Source organism: Sceloporus occidentalis, unplaced genomic scaffold (assembly GCF_023333645.1).
Source record: "Sceloporus occidentalis isolate IW3139 unplaced genomic scaffold, rSceOcc1.0.p SCAF_1, whole genome shotgun sequence".
Classification (NCBI taxonomy): Eukaryota; Metazoa; Chordata; class Lepidosauria; order Squamata; family Phrynosomatidae; genus Sceloporus; species Sceloporus occidentalis.
Genome location: NW_028316981.1, coordinates 3,961,685 through 3,986,486, shown reverse-complemented (window position 1 = coordinate 3,986,486; position 24,802 = coordinate 3,961,685). Strand labels below are relative to the sequence as shown.

The window sequence follows — 24,802 nt, the reverse complement described above, 5'->3', positions numbered from 1 at the left end:
ACCACACTTGACTAACAGAGGTCTCTGGCTGAGTGAATTCTAGACATTGTAAACAAACACAAGCACACTACCTAAGATACTGAACTGATATGTAATTGTATTTGCATCTGTACCTGCATTTGTATTGTATTGTTGCTCCATATATTTTGATTGTAATCCCACTTCGATCCACTGGGAGAAGCGGGAAAATATAAATAAAACTTATTATTATTATTATTATTATTATTATTATTATTATAAATTGATGACACTTGGAACCCTAGCCCTTATATACTTAAGGAAAGTAAAAAGGATAGAAGCAGGGTAGGTGTCAGTGATGAGGGGCCTTATGTGGAGGATGTTAAAAGATAACTTTGGGCATGTAAGGAAGGTCGTGTAACAGCCTCAGTTCAGTTATTTTGTGTCCCAGTGTAAATTCAGGCTTGATTTGCTCTGAGTCATTTAATTGTCTTTCTGGTGGTCCATGGAAAACAGTATAAAGCTATACACATATAGGACATCTCCATTTGTACTTTCTGCAGGTGTGCATTGGTCCAAGATGGTCTCCAAATGTAGGGAGAGAGGAGAACCAACATTGAAAGCTTTCTCCATGGAAGAAACTGCAGGAAAGATGACTTTGGAACAGGTTAACATTCACCCCTTCCTTTTATATGATAGAGCCATTGGGAGTTTGTCAGTCTGGGATGCTGTGAGTGGTCAGATGCTATGGGTGGTCATCTTCTGTCCTGCAGTGAATCAGCTGATCAGTGCTTTCTGTCTCCTTGTCCTTGCTTCCCCCTCAGTCCATCAGAGCCAGGGGTGGTGAGACTGGGGTTACTGTCAATGGTGGCCCCTCACAGCATCCACGAGGAGAGCTTGTTCTACTCCTGCATGAGCATTAAACCCATGGTTTTTAGACAGGGTTGGTCTACGATTTTGTCGGAGAGAGGCACGTGAATCAGACAGATGGATTTGAGCCTCATGATAGCCAACAATTCCTAATTATTTAATTTTTGGTTTTCCTGTTTTTATTTTCAAGGATAGGAAGAGGATCTTGTAATGTTCTGTCTTATGTCATAAAAGAACTTGACAATAAAGACTGGAAATCCAAAAAAGTGTGCTGATAGAGTGAGGCTGTCCTAGTCTTAAGTCAGTTAATATTGCAGATTGGGAGCATTTACATGGAAGAGTTTCCATGTGATAAACAAAGTCTCCCGTTACATGAGAAATCCAGATAACCAGGAATCCAGATTGTAACTTTGTCTTTCCCCTCATGCCCTATTCTTTAAGTTAAGGAAAAGTTAAAGAAAAGGAGTTAAGGAAAAGAAATAAAGGAATATAGTTTTTGTAGGTTTTTCAGGCTATGAGGCTGTGTTCTAGAAGAGTTTATTCCTGACATTTTGCAAGCAGCTGTTTCTGGCATCTTCAGAGAATGCTGGCATGGAAGAGAGTAGGGTATATATACTGTTGGTTGAGAGGAAGCGATTTACAGGTTGGTCTGTGTGTTATTCTGTTGTTGAATGGGGATGATCCATTGTCTACTGGGAAACCCCCCTCACCCTGAGTGGTTTTCATTTGCATTTGCTGGGCCTTGATTTTGGTGTTTTTCAAGACTGGTAGCCAAACTTTGTTTACTTTAAGGGATTATTCTTTCCTGTTGAAGGTATCCAGGTGTTTATGGATTTCAATGGCTTCACTGGGCATTCTGATACGATAGTTGTTGGCATGATCCAGAATTTCAGTATTTTCAAATATCATTTTATGCCAAGGTGGTTTATAACGTGTTCTGCTACTGCTGATTTTTCTGGCTGACCCAGTCTGCAATTTCTCTTGTGTTCCTTGATTCGTATGTGGATGCTACATTTGGTGGTCCCTATGCAGACTTGTCGGCAACTGCATGGTATGCAGTAAACTCCTGTGGCTGTGAAAGGGTCTCTCCTGTCCTTTGGTGAGTGCAGCATTTGCTGGATATTGTTCGGTTTGTAGATTGTCTGGAGGTTGTGTTTCCTCACCAGTTTCTCTATTCTGTCTGTAGCTCCTTTGATGTATGCTAAAAATACCATCCCTTTCAGTGGCTGTTTGTCTTCTGGGTCTGGCTGAGCTGGAATAACCTTTAGCCTGTCGAGCATCAATTCGTCTTGCAAGAAGATGACATCCTTTTTGCCTGACCTACCAATGTTTTTATTGTGTTTCCTTTTTTGGTCCTGGTTGATGGTTTGAGTTCTTGTGTAGGCATCTGTCCGTGTGTGTAGAATCATAGAATAATAGAGTTGGAGGAGACCACAAGGGCCATCAGGGACGTAGCTAGGATTTTAGGAAGGGGGGGTTCCAGACTAAGTGGCCTGTTACAGACAGCCAAAATAAAGCTGCTTCGAGTCACAGTGGAAGTATGGTGTTTCAATGATGCATGCGTCCTAAGAGTCCAGAAGCCGCACTAAAGCCACGCTCCAGTCCTTAGGGCTGGAGCGTGGCTTTGGTGCGACTTCTGGACTCTTAGGACGCATGCATCATTGAAACAACATACCTCCACTGTGACTTGAAGCAGCTTTATTTTGGCTGTCTGTAACAGGCCAGTGCCACCATTATAATAGGGCTTGAGTGTGGCGGCGCAGCAGCACACATCATTCATTTTTCTAATGGAAGGGGGGGGGGTTGGACCCCAAGAACCCCCCCCCCTTGGCTACGTCCCTGGGGCCATCCAGTCCAACCCCCTGCCATGCAGGAAATCTCAATCAAAGCATACCCGACAGATGGCCATCCAGCCTCTGTTTAAAGACCCTCAAGGAAGGAGGCTCCACTACACTCCGAGGAAGTGTGTTCCATTGTCGAACAGCCCTTACTGTAAGGAAGTTGCTCTTAATTTTGAGGTGGAATCTCTTTCCTGTAGTTTGGATCCATTGTTCCTGGTCCTGTTCTCTGGAGCAGCAGAAAACAAGCTTGTTCCCTCCTCGATGTGACATGCTTTCAAATATTTAAACAGGGATATCTAATCACCTCTTGAAACTTGGCCAAGTCATATGTGGGGGATCCAATGGCATTCACTATGGGTTGGAGTGGATTAGAATCTTTGTGGATATTGGGAACTCCATGCGTTCCTGGTGGAAAAGCCTCAGATTGGCATAAAGTTTGGCATGTGGTTGGCTGAATGGAGGAGTTTTTGCTCAAGGTGTTTGTTTTCCTGGTAATTTTGTAGGTCGGGTCTTTTGTTTTATTTTTTGTGTATTGCTGGATCCAGGAGTTCCTTGATTTTTTGTTTGTATTGTTCTGCTTCCAGGATTACTGTGACATTGCCTTTGTCTACTGGCAGAATTATGATTTCTGGGTCCGAATTGAGGTCTTTGATGGCTTTTCCTTCTCTTTTGGTTATGTAGCTAGGTGGTGGTTTTGCCTTGTGCAGAATCCTTGCTGTTTCTGCTATTATCTCTTCTGCTTCCTCCTTTGGGAAATGGTGGAAGGGCGGATTCAACCTGGGCAATGATGTCTTCAACTGGGATTCTGGTGGTCTTTACTGCAAAGGTGCCTCCTTTGGCCAAGAAGGATGTTTCTTCTTTTGAAAGATGCTGCTCTGTTCTTGATGTGTCCAGCGAGGGTTTCAGCTGGTGCTTGGGGCATTTGTTGAAATTTTATTTCTGTCTTTCACTGTGGTCTGCCATATCTTTTTCCATTTTTCTGTAGGTGAGGCTGTCAATTTTGTCCCAGTCTTGGGTGTTCTTCCTTTGACTGATGCCGAGGTGGAGTGATAGAAGCTCCTTTTCTGTGTTAGCCAGTTCTTTGTGGGTGGTGTGTATTCTTTCCCATAAACATGTTCCATTTGGTTGTAGATAAGGTTAGCCTGTGAGGATTTTAAGGTCCTTTTTGCTGTGAGAATGCGTGGTACGGTATCTTTGTCTCTGCAGCCTAGTAGGAAGGTTAGTGAGCAGAGTAGATATGTTCTCCTGGTCTGTAGTTTTTCCAGACTCTGGGTGTCTTAGAACAGTTTCCCCCCCCTAGAGATCTTCTAGAACATGGCCTCATAGCCCCTCCCCCCAAAAAACACAAAAAACTATGGATGCCGGTTGTGAAAGCCTTTACAAATAGGAGAATATTCAGACATGTCCCACTCTATTCTGAAGTGATCAAATACTATTTGGGATGCTCCATGTATTTTCCTTCCCTTTTGCTTCCTCAGTCTATGGATGAGGTCTATTTTCTATCGCAGATGACCTTTTGGGATGTCGATATATATTTCACAGAGGAGGAATGGGAACTGTTGGATCAGAACCAGAGATTTTTATACAAGGAGGTGACGATGGAAAACTATGAGAATGTGTCTTCCCTGGGTAAGAAACTTAAGCCCATGTCATGGCAACATCTTGAGGAATATTGTGATTTTCAGTTTTGTGAGACCCTGGAGCTGTCCAGTTAAGAAGTCAAAATACCCCTCCCTAAACTGACACTCCTGCGATTTTGTAGAAAGGAACCATGGCAGCTACTACTTTTTGCCGCCAAATGCTCCTCAGCACACCCCAGACCTAGCTTCCTGAGGTAGTTTTTTTACTCTTCTTTCAGCCTTTGAAAGGTTTGGTCAGGCTTCCAATATCCTCTTGGGAAAAAGGGCTTCCTTGGCCTTAAACTGGCTCAGACAAGGCTCAATGGGGACAAAACTGCACCCACTTCCCCTAAGGGATGTTGGGGGATATTGGGGAGCAAATCATTATTTCATTTTTTCCCCAGGTGATACAATGGAGGGTGCCCTCTGAGATCTCCTGGGGTTTCAGTGTGGCCCCTTAAAGGCTCCTCTCTCGAGCCTGACCCTCACCAGAATTGGGGTCCAACTTTCAGCCCCATTCCTGAGCCTTTCTTGTTGATTTATTTGTATATTTATTGTCTGTTTCCTACATCAAATGCTGTGTGTATGTGTCAGAGAGAGAAAGAGAGAATGAATGAATGAATGAATGAATGAATGAATAAAACAGAATGGCAGAGAAGTGATGCTGAAGGTGAAATGCTGAAGCTGTGCAGGAGGGCAGAAGGGAAAGTCTGTGAGTATTGTTGTTATTATTATTATTATTATTATTATTAACCTTTATTTATAAAGCGCTGTAAATTTACACAGCGCTGTACATACAATCTTTTTAATTGGACGGTTCCCTGCCCTCAGGCTTACAATCTAAAAAGACACGACACAGAAGGAGAAGGGAGTGGTGGTGGGGAAGGGCCTCTCTAGTAGGATAATACATATAAAATACATAGCAATATAGGAAATGATTCAATAGAACAGGCAACAAAAGAACATCAAATAGCAAGTGACAATTATGCAATGCCTGGGAACGCTGCCCTGAACAGGATGGTCTTCAACTCCGTTTTGAAGCTGGTTAAAGAAGTGATGGCTCTTGTTCGCGGGGGAAGAAGGTTCCAGGAGTGAGGGGCAGCGAGTGAAAAGGGGCGAATCCGAGATGGGACAGAGGAAATCCTGGGCTGGGACAGCAGCCCTTGACTACCAGAACGGAGGGCCTGAGTGGGAAGGTGAGGAGAAAGAAGGTCTGATAAGTAAGGAGGGGCCAGTCCATGGAGGGCTTTAAATGTCGACAGCAGGAGCTTATACTGAATGCGGAAAGGGAGTGGGAGCCAGTGAAGGGATGCCAACACAGGAGAGATGTGGTCAGAGCGGTGGGTGGAAGTGATAATGCATGCAGCTGAATGCTGGACAGAGATTAAAGGACGGAGGTGAGAAAGAGGAAGCCCAGCCAGGAGGATGTTACAGTAATCCAGTCATGAGACCACTAGGGCATGGACCAGGATCTTGGCAGTAGAGGCGGAGAGATATGGTCGGATTTTAGCAATATTGTACAAAAAGAATCTACAAGCCTTGGCTGTGGTCTGGATCTGAGGGATACATGACAGAGAAGAGTCAAAGATAAAACCAAGACTGCGGGCTTGCTGGACTGGTTGAATAGAAATGTTGTCCACAGAGACAGAAAAGGAGTGTTGAAGGATGGGCTTAGGAGGAAAGACAAGAAGCTCCGTCTTGGACATGTTGAGCTTCAAACGCCGATGGCGCATCCACTGTGAGACAGTTGTGAGACAAGACGAAACTTGCTGTTCAAGCCTTGGAGAAAGGTCAGGGGTGGAAAGATACAACTGGGTGTCATTGGCATACAGATGGTAGGAAAAACCAAAAGAGCTAATGAGTTTACCTAAGGACAGTGTGTAGAGAGAAAACAGAAGGGGACCCAGAACAGAGCCCCGGGAAACTCCAACAGATAAGGGAACAGGAGTGGAAGGAGAAATGGAAGGTCAGGCATGTTAGAGTGAGGAAGTAAGGAGAGAACATAGCAAAGAGAGTCTCCCTCTGTGTTGATGGGACGGTACCTCTGGGAAAGTCCAGAATAGGGCCAGAATATATATCTCTTGTATTGTGACGCAGCTGTGAGCTTGACAAATTTTAACAATTGCTCTGAGTGAACTGGTGTGAACCACCTCAGGTCTTTCTTTTTTTTTCATTCATATAAAGCATTTCAATTTAGCAATGCTGACTAATATCTATGAAGGGAGGGAAAGCAACAGAGTTGCCAATTTCTGGGGAATTTAATTAATTTCTTTCCTGGGATTTTGACTGAATAATAATAATAATAAATATTGGGGAATTCCAGGCATTTTGGATTTTAGTAAAACGTTCTGTTGAATATCTTCGAGGCTTGTTGTCAACACTGGAAAGCAGACCCAGAAACTCTTTTTTCTCTGACTTTTCTTTTACTACTTGAGGTTGCTTCTCTCTCTTGTTGGCACCAGATGTCATTCAGGGATTCAGTCTTCTCTGTCCTTGTCCTTCTTTATAGGTGACCTTGTGAATCATCAGAGAAGCTACACAGGACAAAAACCATACAAATGTCAAAAGTGTGGGCAATTGTTTGCTCATAAATCACACCTTCAAACACATGAGAGACTCCATACAGGAGAGAAACCATACAAATGCCAGCACTGTGGTAAATGTTTTGGTCACAAGTCTAGCCTTGTGAAGCATCAGGGAGTCCACACAGGAGAGAAACCATACAAATGCCAGGAGTGTAATAAATGTTTTGCTCACAAGTCAGACCTTGTAATTCATCAGAGAGTTCACACAGGAGAAAAACCATACAAATGCCAGGAGTGTGAGAAATGTTTTGCTGACAAGTCAAACTTTAAAAGACATCAGAGAGTCCACACAGGAGAGAAACCATACAGATGTCAGCAGTGTGGAAAACGTTTTTCTGATAAGCCTTCCTTTGTGCATCATCAGAAATTCCACACAGGAGATGAGCCATACGGGTGCCAGCATTGTGGGCAATGTTTTGTTGAGAAGTCTTCGCTTGTGAAGCATAAGCGTCTTCACACAGGAGATAAACCATACAAATGTCATGAGTGTGAAAAATGTTTTGCTGACAAGTCAAACTTTTCAAGGCATCAGAAAATCCACACAGAAGACAAACCATACAAATGCCAACAGTGTGGGAAATGTTTTGTTCGCAAGTCACAACTTGAGAGTCATCAGAAAGTCCACACAGGAGAGAAGCCATACAAATGCCAACAGTGTGGGAAATCTTTTGTTGAGAAGTCTTCCCTTGTGAAGCATCAGAGTCTCCACACAGGAGACAAACCTTACAAATGCCAGGAGTGTGAGAAATCTTTTGCTGACAAGTCAAACTTTTCAAGGCATCAGAGAATTCACACGGGAGACAAACCATACAGATGCCAGCAGTGTGGGAAAAAATTTTCAGACAAGCTTTCCTTTGTGCATCATCAGAAAGTTCACACAGGAGAGGAGCCATACAGATGCCAGCAGTGTGGGGAATGTTTTGTTCACAAATCAGAACTTGTGCATCATCGGAAAGTCCACCCAAGAGAGAAACCATACAAATGCCTTGAATGTGAGAAATGTTTTGCTGACAAGTCAAACTTTAAAAGGCATCGGAAAATCCACACAGGAGACAAATCATACAAATGCCAACAGTGTGGAAAATGTTTTGTTCGCAAGTCACAACTTGAGAGTCATCAGAAAGTCCACACAAGAGAGAAGCCATACAAATGCCAGCACTGTGGGAAATGTTTTGTTGAGGAGTCTTCCCTTGGGAAGCATCAAAGTTTCCACACAGGAGAGAAATCATGCACATATCAGCAGTGTGGGAAGGGTTTTGCTCACAAGTCAGACCTTGTGCATCATCAGAAAGTCCACACAGGACAGAAACCATAGAAATGCCAGCAATGTGAAAAATGTTTTGCTCAAAGGCCACATCTTGAAAGTCTAAGAATCATTCAGGATCATAGAATGATTGGATTGGAAAAGACCTCAAGGGCCATCAGGTCCACCCCCTGCCAAGCAGGAATACTAAATCGAAGCATCCAGCCTCTGTTTAAAACCTCCAAAGAAGGAGACTCTGCCACAATCCAAGGAAGTGGGTTCCATTGTCAAACAGCCCTTACTGTCAGGAAGTTCTTCCTAATGTTGAAGTGGAATCTCTTTTCCTGTAGTTTGCATCCATTGCTCTGTATCCTAGTCTATTCTCAACATAATAAATAAATAATAAAACTTATTTCTACCCTGCTTTTTGTTAAAACAATTAAAGCAGCTTACAATGTTAAAAGAATACAATAATATATACAAACTATAACAAACATTCTCATATTTAAACAAGTTATCATATCACCTCTTAACCTTGTCTTCTCCAAGCTAAACATATCCTACTCCTTCTGTCATTCTTCATAGGATATGTTTTCCAGCCCTTTCACACTTTTAGTTGCCCTCCTTTAGACACACTCTAGCTTGTCAACATCCTTTTTGAATTGTGCCCAGAACTGGACACAATATTCCAGGTGGGGCCTGACCAAAGAGAATACATTGGTACTATTGCTTCCCTCTGTCTAGACATTATACTTCTATTGATGCAGCCTAGAATCGCATTGGCCTTTTTAGCTGCTACATCACACTGATTCATGTTCAACTTGTGGCCTACTAGGACTGGTAGATCCTTTTCACATGTACTAGTGTCAAGCCAGGTGTCCCTCATTCTATATCTGCATTTCATTTTTCTCCCTAAGTGTAGCTGCTTACCATATATACTCGACTGTAAGTTGAGAAATTTACACCCAAAAATGGCTCCAAAATTGTGGCTAGACTTATATATGGGGCAGTAAGTTAATGCTGTTTATAAAGTTCCCAAAAGAAGTGCCCACCTTCCTCTGTAGCCAGGGATCTTTAAACAGCTCCCAGTCCCTGCACATTCTCCTCTCTCTCTCCCCCTCTCTCTGTTATCCCCCAGCCTTCCCTTGCAGCCAGAGCTAACAGACAGCTGCTGAGGCAAGGGATGGAGAGAGAGAGTACGCCTAGGCTTCTATCTTGTTTGCAAGCCATGCGCCTTGGAAATCCTGGGGCAAAGGGCAGAGAGAGAGAGGTCTGTACCTCGTTTTGCAAGCTGTGAGCCTAGAAATCCTGGTGGTAAAGGGCAGAGAGGAGGGTTGTACCCCGCTTTGCAAGTCCTTTTAAGATGTCTGTCTTAATTTCCATACTGGAAAATATGTTGTATTTGAATGACCAGCTGTGAGCGACTATGTTTGGTACTTAATGTGTCATGCTTAATGACATCACCAGGGGCTCATTCCTGTTAAGGTTTTATAGCAGAGTATATAGCAGATGTCACAGCAGGATTCACCTTCAAATCGCTGTGGACAAACAGAATTCCCACACAAGGCTGGTGGATGAAGGTTGACTCAGTAGGATTTTTATTTACTTAGAGAACAACTGGTATTTACTTTCATAAAACTGCATATAAGATATATATAGTCCATGAGCACAATGTCCTTCAGTTTTGGTTACAATAGAAAACAAATATAGTTCTTGTTGCTTCGTCCTTTTAGCAGCAATTTTCTTAGCAGCATAAGGGTAAACAAAATATTACCGCATACTTTCTTGAAGTAGCAGTTTTGAACAGCAGAGTCTTCTAGAATTCCTTCCAGCAATACTTTCCTCCTGCAATCCTTCCTGCTGAGCTTTGCTGCTTACACATTCCTTCACCTCCATACTTTGTGCTCTTGTGCTACTTCTCTGTTTCATGATGACAATCAGTTCTTCACTCTGGTTAACTTAACATCTCCTATTAGTTTCACTGTTTGTTGTCTGCTTGCCACTCTCTTTCCAGTAACACTCAGTTACTCAATTGTAAAATGCATACTATTGTTTTACTGCTACCAACAAATCCCTCCTTATTTTACAACTGACCAAATGAAATTATTTTAAATCAGTTGCATCATTTTGTTTTGTCTCTTTCAGTCATTCCCAATTGCTCTATGAACCTCCCATGTTTCTCTGCACTTAGAGGCTTTGTGAACAAATCAGCAATCATTGCATGAGTTTCACAATAATGTAGTGTTAACAATCCTTGCTTTATACAGTCTTTAACATGATGATACCTAATATTAATGTGTTTGGTTCTGCAAGAACATTTTTCTGCATTTGCTAATTTAATACATACTTGATTATCCTCATAAACTACAACTAGGGTTGCCATAAGTCAGGACCTCCAAACCGGGACAAATGTAGGACAACATTTTCAAATGTAGGATACGCTTTTTTAAAATGGAGGACACGAGAAAAATTGATGATTTTTTTAAAATGTTAATATAAATGCATGTTTCTTAGGCATGATCAAAATGGAGGACATTTTGGCATTATTCCTAGACAGATGACAGAAATGTACTTCCCTTTCTGGCCAACCCCCCCTCCCCCCATTCCAAAACACACACACAAAGCACATTTGGGCATTTGAAAACTGACTCACACAGCTAGGTCTTTGAATAATAATAATAATAATAATAATAATAATAATAATAATAATAATATTGATAATCATGGAAGGTCTTTTTGCAAACTGACTCACTCTTTGGGTGCTAGTAACAATAATATTGCCCTCCTTGCCCCCTCTTTGCCCCTGCTTGACCCCGCTTGCCCGCCGCTGCCCTCAGAACGCCTCAGTAGTCCCTCGCCAGCCCACGGGGAGTAAACAGAGGAGAGCTCCTCCTCTTTAAGATGGGCTGCCAATGGGGGCATAGAGCTGGAACAGCCCTGCCCCCTGCCAGGAGTCACAGACTCCTGAAGCAGGGGGCGGGCTGTTCCGCTATTGGCCAGCCCAGCCTGCCAGCCAACCAGAGGAGCTGTAGGCTCCTACTGAGCCCTGTGCGCCTGGGGGCTTGTGGGCTTGCGGCGGCAGTGGCCGCCGCAGCCACAAAAAGGACTGCAGGAACAGCCACATTGGTGGCAGCGGCGGCAGTAAGGAAGAGCGGCCACAAGTAAGAGCAGCTAAAGGCGCCGCCGCTGTGGCGCCCTAACAAAACCCCGGGGGGCGCCCGGGACAGAAGCAAAACTGGACCGGGACCGTGCAGAACGGTCCAAAAGCCCGAATGCCCCACCCCACCCCCCGGGACATGGCAACCCCAACTACAACAGGTTTTTCTATATTCATATTGAGGGCTGATATCAATTGTCTGAACCATATAAGTTCATTCCATGCAGTTGACAAACTCATATATTCTGTTTCTGTACTGGATATTGCAACTATTCATTGTCTTCTACTACATCGATCAATCAATGACTTTTGATATATTATTACTATACTTGAAGTGGATTTTTTACATTATTCATCAGCAGCATGGTATGCATCAACATGACATTATTGTTCATTTGATCCATAATTTTAAACATTTCTCACATGAACCATTAAGATGTTTTAATATTCTTGATACCATACCAATCTTTCTGAGTTGGATTTTCTACTTTTCTATCAAAATATTGACTGCATTATTAATATTGAGTCTTGTTAGTTTTGCAGTATACAGTAAGCTGCCATTAAGCTTCTTGCAGATGGCACCAAATTAGGAGGAATAGCTAATACCCCAGAGGACAGGATCAAAATTCAAAATGACTTGAATAGACTAGAATGCTGAGTCAAAGCTGAGAAAATGAACTTCAACACGGAGAAATTTAAGGTACTGCACTTAGGGCGGAAAAATGAAATGCACAGATATAAGACTAGAGACCAAGGGATGCATACATTTGGGTTTGCTTTGATGCAGGGCCCCATCCTACACTGTGGGGAGGGGGTGAACTGGGGGAACCATCTGGGAAGGACAGGAAAAAAATGTGGGGGCAAGTGGTTGGTTTAAACTAAGGTCTTCCCTTTGTGTGCCTCAGATTCTGCAAAGACGTGCTCCAGGATACTTCTGCAATGTTTCTTAGAATAAACTTTCTTGCTTTGCAATAAGTTGCTGAGGTACATTGGTCAGAGTACTCCGAGTCTCACATGTGTTACCTGAATTGCTGAGATCCATTGAGGACACCCACACTTGCTATGCTTTTAGGGGAAATTGGTATTTAGCTCAAAGGAGCAATCTGGTTCAGCCAGGTAACAGCAGTCTCAGGGAGTCAGCCCAACTATACTCATCTCAGAACTCCAGAAGCATCTCAAATAGCTGTTATTAAAGGAGAATAATCAAAATGCTCTCTCACACACATACACACAAGCAACCACCCACGCACACAAAAATTAGGAAACAAAGGTAGAAGTGGGATTAGAGGTGAGACTTTGCTTCGAGTGTCCTGGGTCTTGATTCCAATTGCTGAGGGTCCAGAATGGAGAGAGAGGGCTCAATAGTTCCCGCGATACATGCGATTGGTGAGCGTATTGAAGTGCGACAGCTGAGCAAACCAACAGAGTGTCTGCCTGCAATTGGACTGAGCTACTGAACTGTCAGGCAGGGCTGATATTTATACTGTTTTGAGGGCAGAAAGCCAAAATCTAAAGGGGTGGTAAATGCTTTCCCAGGTTGGAAAGAATAGCACAAATGGGTAGGTGATTCATATGCATTCCTTGGGACAAAGGGTTTAGGCTTCTTCTGTCTTCTGGCTGACATCCCCTTGCCTAGCCAAATCCATTGTTCCCCTCTATATGCAAAATAGGATTATCCATGGGATTTTGTTAATGCCATTAAGGTCCTACTTTTGCTAGCTTTAGCTCTTGCCAGACTAAGATTTGCCGGCCTACTCTGAGTGTTAGTTTCCACATTGGGGTAAGAGTACGGATGCCATATCCTGGCGGCCCCCGGGACAAACCTGCTTTTGGGGGGGTCCCTGCCCGCCCTGGCCCAGTTCCCCCCAATTCCGGCCTTTGTCCCGGGCCCAGTCTCTGGGGCGGGCACGCTCATGCGGCCATTACTGCGGCCGCTAACGTGGCTGGCCGGCCACCCACCTCCTCCTCCTCCTCCATGGACGCGCTGCGCCGCCCTCCACCTCCACCGCTCCTCCTCCACCTCCCCCCCCCCGTGCAGCTGCTGCGCAGCCCACGGCGCTTGCCTGGGCCATGGCCAGCAGCGCGGGGCTTAAGGGGCAGCGCTTGCCTCCTAAGCCTACTGGCCAATGGCAGACGAGCAGGGGCTGGCCTAGTTTCCAGCCCCAGTCTGCCATTGTTATTAAATAACAAAGTGTCCTCCATTTTGACCATGTCTAAGAAACATGCATTTATATTAACATTTTTTTAAAAAGATCATTATTTTTGGCATGTCCTCCATTTAAAAAATGTGTCCTACATTTGTCCTATATTTGTCCCGGTTTGGAGCTCCTGACTTATGGCAACCCTAGGTAAGAGCCAGGTCACCCACCCCAGTGCTTCTTGATTAATGTTGTATCAAGTATAGGAGAGATCATGGGTATGGGATCATGGGAGAGACCTAATATTGGGTAACATAAGTATATAAAATGTTACAAAGTGGCAAAAGATTTCCATTGTAAATCAAAGAAGGGCTTTCCAGGTATTATTGCTGGATTTTTTTAAAAATTATTTGTGTTTTAGCATATACAATAAAACAAAACAAACAAACAGTTTCATTTATATACTGCTTCTTACTGAACTAACAGTGCCTAATGGTTTACAACTATAAGCTATTTGCCCCCAACAAGCTGGCTACTCATTTTAGTGACCTCAGAAGGATGCAAGCCTGAGTCAAGCATGAGCCCCTTTAGCTGGGATTGAATTTGCAACCTTATTTGTTTATTTATGGTATTTATACCCCGCCTTTCAACCCTAAAGGCTATTATTTTTAATTAGTTGGTTCCCTGCCCTCAGGCTTACAATCTAAAAGACACAACACAAAAGGAGAAGGGAATGGTGGTGGAAAGGGGAACAGGTCCAGTGGTTATTCTCTCCCTCTGAGGCCTGGACCAAGGTAGATGGACTGGAGGGAGGTCTCTTCTTCAGGCTAGCCCTGGTGGAGATGGGCCTGCTTGTTCATTCCCTCACAGGCCGAAGGATGACAGTTATAAGGGAGGGCTCTCTTATGGCTTTGAGTGAGTGGCTGCAGTACAGGCATTTAACCTCTGTGCCACGGTGACCCAGGGTGCAAATGCACTTGAGAAATCACCCAGGGTCAGGGGCTTTCCCAGCAAATAATGATCACCAATTAGCAGACACTAATCCTCCTTAGCATATCCTTCCACCCTGAGGCCCTGCCATCAACAACAGAACAATACACAGATTAGAAACGTCAGGAATAAACTCTTCTAGGACATGGCCACACAGCCTTCCGAAAAACCCACAAAAAACTATGCCGGCCATGAAAGCCTTCAATTTCACATCAGAACCTAAAAGACTTTTTTCCACAACATGATGTTGTATGTTTTTCAGTTTTGAAGAGGAAATAAAAAGGCAAACTGCTTCTTATCCTTTGGAAAGGTGGGCACAATGGTGCAGCTTGAATACCACAGATCGGTCTGTGTTTCCTCACCCTCCAGCCTGACTTATGAGTGGTAGGGAGATAGGAGCATGTTCCATTTCCACAGAAATTTTTGTTTAAGATAGAATGTGCCCCTTCTCTACACTCAGCGCATTACCTTCCTTCAGGAGGAGCATGTTTACATCACCTCCAGATCTGTGCACGCATTTTGAAAACACACAGAGCACACATTGTTGTTTTGGAGTCCCAAGAGGAGCTCTCAGAGGGATAACATATACAAAAATCACATTTTGTGCAACAAAGATGGCCCCCGTCTTGGGTTTCAGAATGGAAACAGATTCATGAGAGGTTCCTAGGGAACCCTAGAATCTAGGGAACTCCAAAAGGTAAGCCTCAAAAAGGGGAACCCCCAAAAGTGGAACTCCAGAAAATTAGGACCCAAAGAGCTAGAACCCCAAAATCAGGGAGGCAGGACCAAGAGTGAACCCTCTAAAAAGGCTCCTTAGGACTGGAGCATGGCTTTGGCACGGCTTCTGGACTCTTAGGACGCATGCATCATTTAAACTGCATACTTCCAAAGTGACCCAAAGCAGCTTATTTTGGCCTGCCTGTATGGAGCCAAAGGTAACGTAAACAGATGAAGAACTACTCTTATGTTTTTAGTATGTTGGTATGAAATATGATGTATAGATATATAAATCTGGTAAGTAAAAAAATAAGACTAACAATTGGGAAATGGTTGTACAGTAGTCCCTCCAAGTTCACTGGACTTAAGGGTGAAGGACCTCCGTAAATGTAGAAAAAACACAAATAAAAAAACCTTTTTGCCCAAGAGTACACCTCTCTAGGAATCTCCAGGTCCTCCAATGCAACTTTATGGTCAACATCTGCCCAAGAGTACACCTATGAGAAGTACACTTTGCCCAAGAGTACACCTATGAGAAGTACACTTTCCCCAGAAGTACAGCTATGAGATGTACATGTTTCATCAAACTAAAAGCGGCATGTGCTTCACCCCTTTTGGGGAGCAATCTCTTAGTTCCACCTCCCTGATTTGGGGGTTCCGCTTTTGGGTTCTATTTTTGGGGTTGCACTTTTGGGATCTCCAAGTCTTCCAGTGCAACTCTGTGGTCAACATATGTCAGATGTTGGTCATAGAAACATGCAGGAGGACATACAAACGCCTAGAGAAGTGTTTTGTCTAGGAACGTCTTGTTTCACCAGCACAACTCTGGTCAACCTCTGGCAGAGGTGTGCTGGAGGACTTAGAGATTCCTAGTAAGAATATATTAATCAGATCCGCAAAAGTCAAAGCTGCAGATGCAGAGGGCCAACTGCATCATGTTTTATGTGTAGATCAAGCTGCTTGGATTTCATTGCCCTTTACAGAGGCCCCTTAGAGGTCCTCCAAAGAGCAATGACTTGTATGAGGGAGATACTGTATGGAATGGAGATACTAGCTAAGTTTGGCTTCCTGGGAATTCAGGCAAACTGGGGGGGGGGGGGAGGATTAGAATGTATAAAAGCAGGAGGGACTGAGAGGTTCTCCAGTGAGAATCAACTAAAGAATCAGACTCAGAGAAGGATTCTGATGTGAGAGAAGTCTCTTTCTGAGTAAATTCTAGACATTGTAAACAAAGGCAAGTACGCTACGTAAGATATTAAATTGTTAAGTTGATGACACTTGGGACCCTAGTCCTTATATATTTAGGGAGAGTATGAAAAGGGTAGTAAAAAAGCAGGGTAGGTCTCAGTGATGAGGGGCCTTATGCGGAGGATATTAAAAGGTAACTTTGGGCACATAAGGAAGGTGCCATCACAGCCTCAATTTAGTTATTTGTGTCCCAGTATAAAATCAGGCTTGATTTCCTCTCAGAGGCATTTGTCTATCTGGTGGTCCATAGAAAACGGTAAAGCTATACACATATAGATCATCTCCATTTGTACTTTCTGCAGGTGTGCATTCGTCCAAGATGGTCTCCAAATGTAAGGAGGAAGGAGAACCAACATTGAAAGCTTTCTCCATGGAAGAAACTGCAGGAAAGATGACTTTGGAACAGGTTAACATTCACCCCTTCCTTATTTATAATAGAGCCACTGGGAGTTTGTCAGTCTGGGATGCTGTGAGTGGTCAGATGTTATGGGTGGTCATCCTCTGTCCTGCAGTGGATCAACTGATCAGTGCTTTCTGCCTCCTTGTCCTTGCTTTCCTCCTCAGTCCATCAGAGCCAGGGGTGGTGGGACTGGGGTTACTGTCAATGAGAAATCTAGATAACCAAGAATCCCTGTTTCCCTTCATGCCCTAATCTTCATGTTAAAGAAAAGGAGTTTCTTCAAAAAACTAAAACAAGTTCCCTTTGGCTGGTAGTTTGTATTCACCCCTATGGGTTCTTGGTCTGGCAGCCCTTCTGATGTCTGAGCTGGAGTAACCTTTGGTCTAGGTGCTTCAGCTCATCTTCCAGGAAGTGGGGTTCACACATCCTTTTTCCATAGTTTACCAGTGTTTTTATTGTGCTTCTTTTTTGTCCTGGCAGATGGTTGGAGTTCTTGTGTAGGCATCTGTCCGTGTGTGTAGGTTTCCTGTATACTGTGTGGTCCAACTGTTGGTTCAGTTTGCAGAGGACTAGGACAACCAAAAATGGCAATGTTCCTTCCTTTTCTTTTTCCATCGTGAATTGGATGTTTGTGTGGATGTTGTTCAGATGGTTCAGCAACACGGTCGGCTCTTCTTCTCCATTGCTCCAAATGGTGAAAGTGCGATCCACAAATATTAAACATGTGGGGTTTTTTGGTGTTGTTATTTTCAAAGTGTTCCATGTAAAGGTTTGCTATCATGGGATTCAGAGGGCTTCCCACTGCTACCCCATCTCTCTTCTCTTCTCTTAGAATCCATTGTTCCACTAGAAGTAGCTTGTGCTGAGGCAATGTTTGAACAAGGCTGTGATGTCTTTCGGAAAAATTTGTTGGATGAGTTCCACTGTGTTTATTATGGAGACTTTGGTGAACAAGGAGACCACATCAAAGCTGATTAGCATGTAAATAATAATAATAATAATAATAATAATAATAAAATTTATTTCTATACCGCTTTTCCACATTAGTGGGGGGGTTGCCCTATATTGCTTTGTAATTGTATGGCCAGAAACTTGGCCAAGTCATATGTGGGGGATCCAGTCTCGGGAAGTAAATGCAGTCCTGGTGGGAGAGGCTCAGATTTGCATAAACTTTGGTGTGTGGTTGGCTAAATGCAAGAGCTTTGATTAAGGTGTTTGTTTTCATGGTAATTTTGTAGATTGGGTCTTGTTTCAGTTTTTTGTATATAGCTGGATCCAGGAGTTCCTTGATTTTTTGTTTGTATTGTTCTGTTTCCAGGATTACTATGGCATTGCCTTTGTCTACTGGCAGAATTATGATGTCTGGGTCCAAATTGAGGTCTTTGATGGCTTTTCCTTCTCTTTTGGTTATGTAGCTAGGTGGTGGTTTTGCCTTGTGCAGAATCCTTGCTGTTTCTGCTATTATCTCTTCTGCTTCCTCCTTTGGGAAATGGTGGAAGGGCGGATTCAACCTGGGCAATGATGTCTTCAGCTGGGATTCTGGTGGTCTTTACTGCAAAGGTGCCTCCTTTGGCCAAGAAGGATGTTTCTTCTTTTGAAAGATGCTGCTCTGTTCTTGATGTGTCCAGCAAAGGTTTCAGCTGATCCTTGTGGCATTTGTTGATTTTTTATTTCTGTCTTTCCGTGTGGTCTGCCATATCATATTCCATTTTTCTGTAGGTGAGGCTGTCAATTTTGTCCCAGTCTTAGGTGTTCTTCCTTTGACTGATGCTGAGGTGGAGTGATAGCAGCTCCTTCTCTGTGTTAGCCAGTTCTTTGTGGGTGGTGTGTATTCTTTCCCATAAACATGTTCCATTTGGTTGTAGATAAGGTTAGGCTGTGAGGATTTTAAGGTCCTTTTTGCTGTGAGAATGCGTGGTACGGTATCTTTGTCTCTGCAGCCTAGTAGGAAGGTTAGTGAGCAGAGTACATGTGCTCTCCTAGTCTGTAGTTTTTCCATACTCTGGGTGTCTTAGAACAGTTTCTCCCCATAGAGATCTTCTAGAACATGGCCTCATAGCCCAACAAACCAACAAAAAACTATGGATGCTGGCCATGAAAGCTTTTACAAATAGGGGAATATTCAGACATGTCCCACTCTATAAATATTCTGAAGTGATGAAATAATATTTGCAATGCACTACAGTATGTGTTTTCCTTCCCTTTTGCTTTGTCACTCTCAGGATGAAGGCTATTTTCTATTGCAGGTGACCTTTGCGGATGTGACAGTATATTTCACATTGGAGGAATGGGAACTGTTGGATCAGAACCAGAAATGTTTATACAAGGAGGTCATGATGGAAAACTATGAGAATGTGTCTTCCCTGGGTAAGAAACATGAGCCCATTTCCCTTCCTATGGAGCTGAGAATCCTTTCATATATCACATTGTCATATCACTATGATTCCACTTTAATTGTCATCGCAACATCCTGTGGAATCCTGGGATTTTCAGTTTCGTGAGGCATTAGATCTCTCCAGTTGAAAAGTTGAAATACCCCCTAAATACTCGTTTCTCGGCCTTTTGGCTAAGATCAAGTGTAGTAACTACTCCCTAAATACTCAGTAAACTGACAATCCTGCGATTATGTAGAAAGGAACCATGGCAGCTAATATGTTTTGCCCCCAAATGCTCCTCAGCACAACCCAGACCTAGTTTACTGAGGTGTTTTTTTTACTCTTCTCTCAGCCTTTGAAGGGTTTGGTCAGGCTTCCAATATCCTCTTAGGAAAAAGGCCTCCTCTAGCCTTAAACTGGCTCAGAGAAGGCCCAGTGGGGAGAAAACCGCACCCACTTCCCCTAAGGGATGTTGGGGGATACTGGGGAGTAAGTCATGATTTCATTTTTTCCCAGGTTATACAATGGAGGGTGCCCTCTGAGATCTCCTGGGGTTCAGTGTGGCTCTCTAAAGGCTCTTCTCTGGAGCCTGACCATAGGATAATACATTTGGAAGAGACCACAAGGGCCATCCAGTCCAACCTCTTGCCACGCAGGAAATCACAATCAAAGCATCCCTGACAAACGGTCATCCAGCCTCTGTTTAAAGACCTCCAAGGAGAAAGACTCCATCATATTCCCTTGAGGGAGTGTATTCCACTGTCAAGAAGTTCCTCTGAACGTTGAAGTGGAATCTCTTTTCCTGTAGCTTGCATTCATTGTTCCCTGTCCTGTTCTCTGGAGCAGCAGAAAAACAAGCTTGCTCCCTCCTCAATATGACATCCCTTCAAACAGGGCTATCATATCACCTCTTAACCTTCTCTTAACTAAACATGCCCTGCTCCCTAAGGCGTTCCTCATAGGGCATGGTTTCCACACCCTTCAGCATTTTCATCACTCTCCTTTGGACACACTTCAGTTTCTCAATATCATTTTTGAAATTGTGGTGCCCAGAACTAGACACAGTATTCCAGGTGGGGCCTGACCAAAGCAGAATAGAGTGGCACTATTACTTCCCTTGATCTAGACATTGGCCTATTACAGACAGCCAAAATAAAGCTGCTTTGAGTCACAGTGGATGTATGGTGTTTCAATGATGCATGCGTCTTAAGAGTCCAGAAGTCGCACCAAAGCCACACTCCAGCACTAAGGACTGGAGCATGGCTTTGGTGTGGCTTCTGGACTCTTAGGACGCATGCATCATTGAAACACCATACCTCCACTGTGACTCGAAGCAGCTTTATTTTGGCTGTCTGTAACAGGCCTTCATATTTCTATTGATGCAGCCTGAAATTACAATGGCATTTTTAGCTGCTGCATCGCACTGTTGACTCATGTTCATCTTGTGGTCTACTTGGACTCCTAGATCCCTTTCACACATAGTCTCTGTCAGCCAGGTGTCCCCCATCCTGTATCTATGCATTGGGTTTTTCCACCCTAACTGCAGTACCTTACATTTCTCTATATTGAATTTCATTTTCTTAGCTTTGGCCCAGCTTTCTAATTTATTAAGGTCATTTTGAATTTTGATGCTGTCTTCTGAGGTATTAGCTATTCCCCTTAATTTAGTGTCATCTGCAAATTTGATAAGTATGCCCCCAATTCTTTCATCCAAGTCATTAATAAAGATGTTGAATAACACTGGGCCCAGGACAGAGCCCTGTGGGACCCCACTGGTCACTTCTCTCCAGGATGAAAAGGAGCCATTGTTGAGCACCATTTGGTTTCGGACAGTCAACCAATTACAAATCCATGCAACAGTTGCCTTGTCTAGCCCACATTTTACAAGCTTGTTTGCAACAATGTCATGGGGAACTTTGTCAAAGGCCTTACTGAAACCAAGATATACTATATCTACAGCATTCCCTTCATCTACCAAGCTGGGAATTTTATCAAAAAAGAGATCAGTTTGGCATGACTTGTTTGATGACCAAAATTGGGGTCCAACATTTATCCCCATTCTTGAGTCTTTGTTGTTGATTTATTTGTATATTTATTATCCTTCCTTTTCCACCAAATGGACTTCAAATTGTCTCTTTCCTGCATCATACTCTTTGTGTCAGAGAGAGAGAGAGAGAGAGAGAGATTGAGAGAGAGAGAGGGATTGTATAGAATGGAATGGCAGGGAAGAGATGCTGAAGGTGAAATGCTGAAGTTTGCAGGAGGGCAGATGGGAAAGTCGGAGAGTGGAGGGAGAATGGGAAGGTGATCAGGTATGTGGGAGCAAGGAAGTAAGGAGAGAACAAAGCAAAGAGAGTCTCCCTCTGTGTTGATGGGATGGTACCTCTGAGAAAGTCCAGAATAGGGCCAGAATACGTCTCTCTTGTATTGTGGCACAGCTGTGAACTTGACAAATTTTAACAACTGTTTGAGTGAACTGGCGTGAACTGCCTAACGTTTATGAAAGGAGGGAAAGGGACACAGAAACTCTTTCTTCTCTGAAGTTTCTTTTCCTACTTGAACTTGCTTATTTCTGTTGTTGACTCGAGAAGTCCTTCAGAGATTCAGTCTTTTCTGTTCTTGAACTTCTTTATAGGAGGCCTTGGAAATCATCAGAGAAACTACACAGGAGAGAAACCATACAAATGTGAGCACTGTGATAAATGTTTTGGTCACAAGTCTAGCCTTGCAAGGCATCAGAGTCTTCACACAGGAGAGAAACCATACAAATGCCAGGAGTGTGAGAAGTGTTTTGCTGACAAGTCAAACTTTTCAAGGCATCAGAGAGTCCACACAGGAGAGAAACCACACAGATGCCATCAGTGTGGAAAATGTTTTTCTAACAAGACTTCCTTTGTGCATCATCAAAAGGTCCACACAGGAGAGAACCCATACAGGTGCCAGCAGTGTGGAAAATGTTTTTCTAACAAGACTTCCTTTGTGCATCATCAAAAGGTCCACACAGGAGAGAAACCATACAAATGCCAGCTCTGTGGTAAAGGTTTTGGTCACAAGTCTGCCCTTGTGAGACATCGGATTCTTCACACAGGAGAGAAACCATACAAATGCCAGGAGTGTGAGAAGTGTTTTGCTGACAAGTCAAACTTTTCAAGGCATCAGAGAGTCCACACAGGAGAGAAACCACACAGATGCCATCAGTGTGGAAAATGTTTTTCTAACAAGACTTCCTTTGTGCATCATCAAAAGGTCCACACAGGAGAGAACCCATACAGGTGCCAGCAGTGTGGAAAATGTTTTTCTAACAAGACTTCCTTTGTGCATCATCAAAAGGTCCACACAGGAGAGAAACCATACAAATGCCAGCTCTGTGGTAAAGGTTTTGGTCACAAGTCTGCCCTTGTGAGACATCGGATTCTTCACACAGGAGAGAAACCATACAAATGCCAGGAGTGTGAGAAGTGTTTTGCTGACAGGTCAGGCCTTTCAAAGCATCAGAGTCTCCACACAGGAGAGAAACCATACAAATGCCAACACTGTGGTAAATGTTTTGCTCGCAAATCTCACCTTCAAAGACACCAGAGTCTCCACACAGGAGAGAAGCCATACAAATGCCAGCAGTGTGGGAAATGTTTTGTTGAGAGGTCTTTCCTTATGAAGCATCATATTCTTCACACAGGAGAGAAACCATACAAATGCCAGCATTGTGGTAAAGGTTTTGGTCACAAGTCTGCCCTTGTGAGACATCGGATTCTTCACACAGGAGAGAAACCGTACAAATGCCAGGAGTGTGAAAAGTGTTTTGCTGACAAGTCAAGCCTTTCAAAGCATCAGAGAGTCCACACAGGAGAGAAACCATACAAATGCCAACACTGTGGTAAATGTTTTGCTCGCAAATGTAACCTTCAAAGCCACCAGAGTCTCCACACAGGAGAGAAGCCATACAAATGCCAACACTGTGGGAAATGTTTTTTTGAGAAGTCTTTCCTTATGAAGCATCAGAGTATCCACACAGAAGAGAAACCATACAAATGCCAGCTCTGTAGTAAAGGTTTTGGTCACAAGTCTGCCCTTGTGAGACATCAGATTATTCACACAGGAGAGAAACCGTACAAATGCCAGGAGTGTGAGAAGTGTTTTGCTGACAAGTCAAGCCTTTCAAAGCATCAGATAGTCCACACAGGAGAGAAACCATACAAATGCCAACACTGTGGTAAATGTTTTGCTCGCAAATCTAACCTTCAAAGCCACCAGACTCTCCACACAAGAGAGAAGCCATACAAATGCCAGCACTGTGGGAAATGTTTTGTTGAGAAGTCTTTCCTTATGAAGCATCAGAGTATCCACACAGAAGAGAAACCATACAAATGCCAGCATTGTGGTAGAGGTTTTGGTCACAAGTCTGCCCTTGTGAGACATCGGATTCTTCACACAGGCGAGAAACCATACAAATGCCAGGAGTGTGAGAAGTGTTTTGCTGACAAGTCAAGCCTTTCAAAGCATCAGCGAGTCCACACAGGAAAGAAACCATACAATTGCCAGGAGTGTGAGAAGTGTTTTGCTAACAAGTCAAGCCTTTCAAAGCATCAGAGTCTCCACACAGGAGAGAAGCCATGCAAATGCCAGCACTGTGGGAAATGTTTTGTTGAGAGGTATTCCCTTGAGAAACACCAGAGTCTCCATACAGGAGAGAAACCATGCACATGCCAGCATTGTGAGAATGGTTGTGCTCACAAGTCAGACCTTGTGCATTATCAGAAAGTCCACTCTTAGCTACTCTTCCTGATTTGGTGTCATATGCCAATTTGATAATCATGCCCTCTAGTCCATCATCCAAGTCATTGATAAAGATGTTGAATAGCACTGGGCCCAGGGCAGAACCCTGTGGGACCCTGCAAGTCACTTCTCCCCAGGATGCAAGGAAGCCATTGCTTAGCATCTCAAATTGTGGAATGGCTTGCTGGAGGAGATCCGTCTCATTACCTTAGATGCCTTTAAGAAGGCAATCAAGATGGCTCTCTTCCGACAAGCCTATCCCTCAGACCTGCTTTAACAGTTTAAGATGATACTCCACTTGGAACTTGATGAGGAATCAGATTTTGATATTGGACATGTCCAGGTATTTTAATGTGTTTTTAAATTTTTCTTTGTATAATGAGAATGTATTTTAACTATCTGTAACTTTATATTTGTGCTGTTCTCCCACCTCGATCCGTAGGGAGAGGCGGGATATATAAATAATAATAATAATAATAATAATAATAATAATAATAATAATAATAATTTGGATTTGGCATTTCTACTGCATCATCTGCTCCATTTTCCTCAGGTTGAGCACCCTTTTTCTTATGTGAGAAGACTGAGACAAAGGGTGTGTTTAATAGTTCTGCCTTTTCCCTGTCCCCTGTTAGCATTTCACCATGTGTTCCATGCAGTGACCCTACCATTTCCTCCTCCTCACTTTGCTATGGATATGGAAATATTTGTGGGGTTAGTGGTATTATATCTGTGAGATTTCTGACATCGTTCCGTGTATTTTCTCCCAGTACTCTTTGGCTCTGTGGCATTTCCATCAGCAGTGGGGGAAAAATTCCCTCTAGCTTATCGCATTTCTAGCATTTATTGGTTCCTGATTTATAGATTTATTTTCTCTGGTGTCATGTA

At 43.4% G+C, this 24,802-nt stretch overlaps 2 protein-coding genes across 3 annotated transcripts in view; both read left to right on the top strand.

Annotated features, from left to right (window-relative positions):
• The window catches only part of LOC149320418 (uncharacterized), a 63,634-nt gene that overhangs the window by 14,776 nt on the left and 24,056 nt on the right, over window positions 1-24,802 (top strand). Inside the window, exons 4-8 of the mRNA XM_089499621.1 lie at window positions 522-625; window positions 4,148-4,298; window positions 16,669-16,772; window positions 18,989-19,133; window positions 21,777-23,899. Coding sequence (XP_089355747.1) covers window positions 522-625; window positions 4,148-4,298; window positions 16,669-16,772; window positions 18,989-19,133; window positions 21,777-23,899 — 2,627 coding nt within the window. The remainder of the gene's footprint in view (window positions 1-521; window positions 626-4,147; window positions 4,299-16,668; window positions 16,773-18,988; window positions 19,134-21,776; window positions 23,900-24,802) is intronic.
• LOC149320419 (uncharacterized) lies at window positions 4,907-8,517 on the top strand. Of its 2 annotated transcripts, none has more exons than XM_089501478.1 (2): window positions 4,907-5,000; window positions 6,798-8,517. In XM_089501478.1, exons 1-2 carry the CDS (start codon window positions 4,922-4,924, stop codon window positions 8,186-8,188), a joined length of 1,470 nt encoding a protein of 489 aa, XP_089357604.1. In that variant the 5' UTR covers window positions 4,907-4,921; the 3' UTR covers window positions 8,189-8,517. The 2 variants fall into 2 exon arrangements, with proteins under 2 accessions (XP_089357604.1, XP_089357611.1); XM_089501485.1 differs by lacking the exon at window positions 4,907-5,000 and adding an exon at window positions 5,099-5,484.

What these genes read in the sequence shown, in the direction of transcription:
- LOC149320419 (XM_089501478.1), top strand. Translation starts at nt 4,922, where the DNA reads ATGAATAAAACAGAATGGCAGAGAAGTGATGCTGAAGGTGAAATGCTG. An exon ending in GAGGGCAGAAGGGAAAGTCT is followed by an intron (nt 5,001 to 6,797) that starts GTGAGTATTGTT and finishes CCTTCTTTATAG; the next exon opens with GTGACCTTGTGAATCATCAG.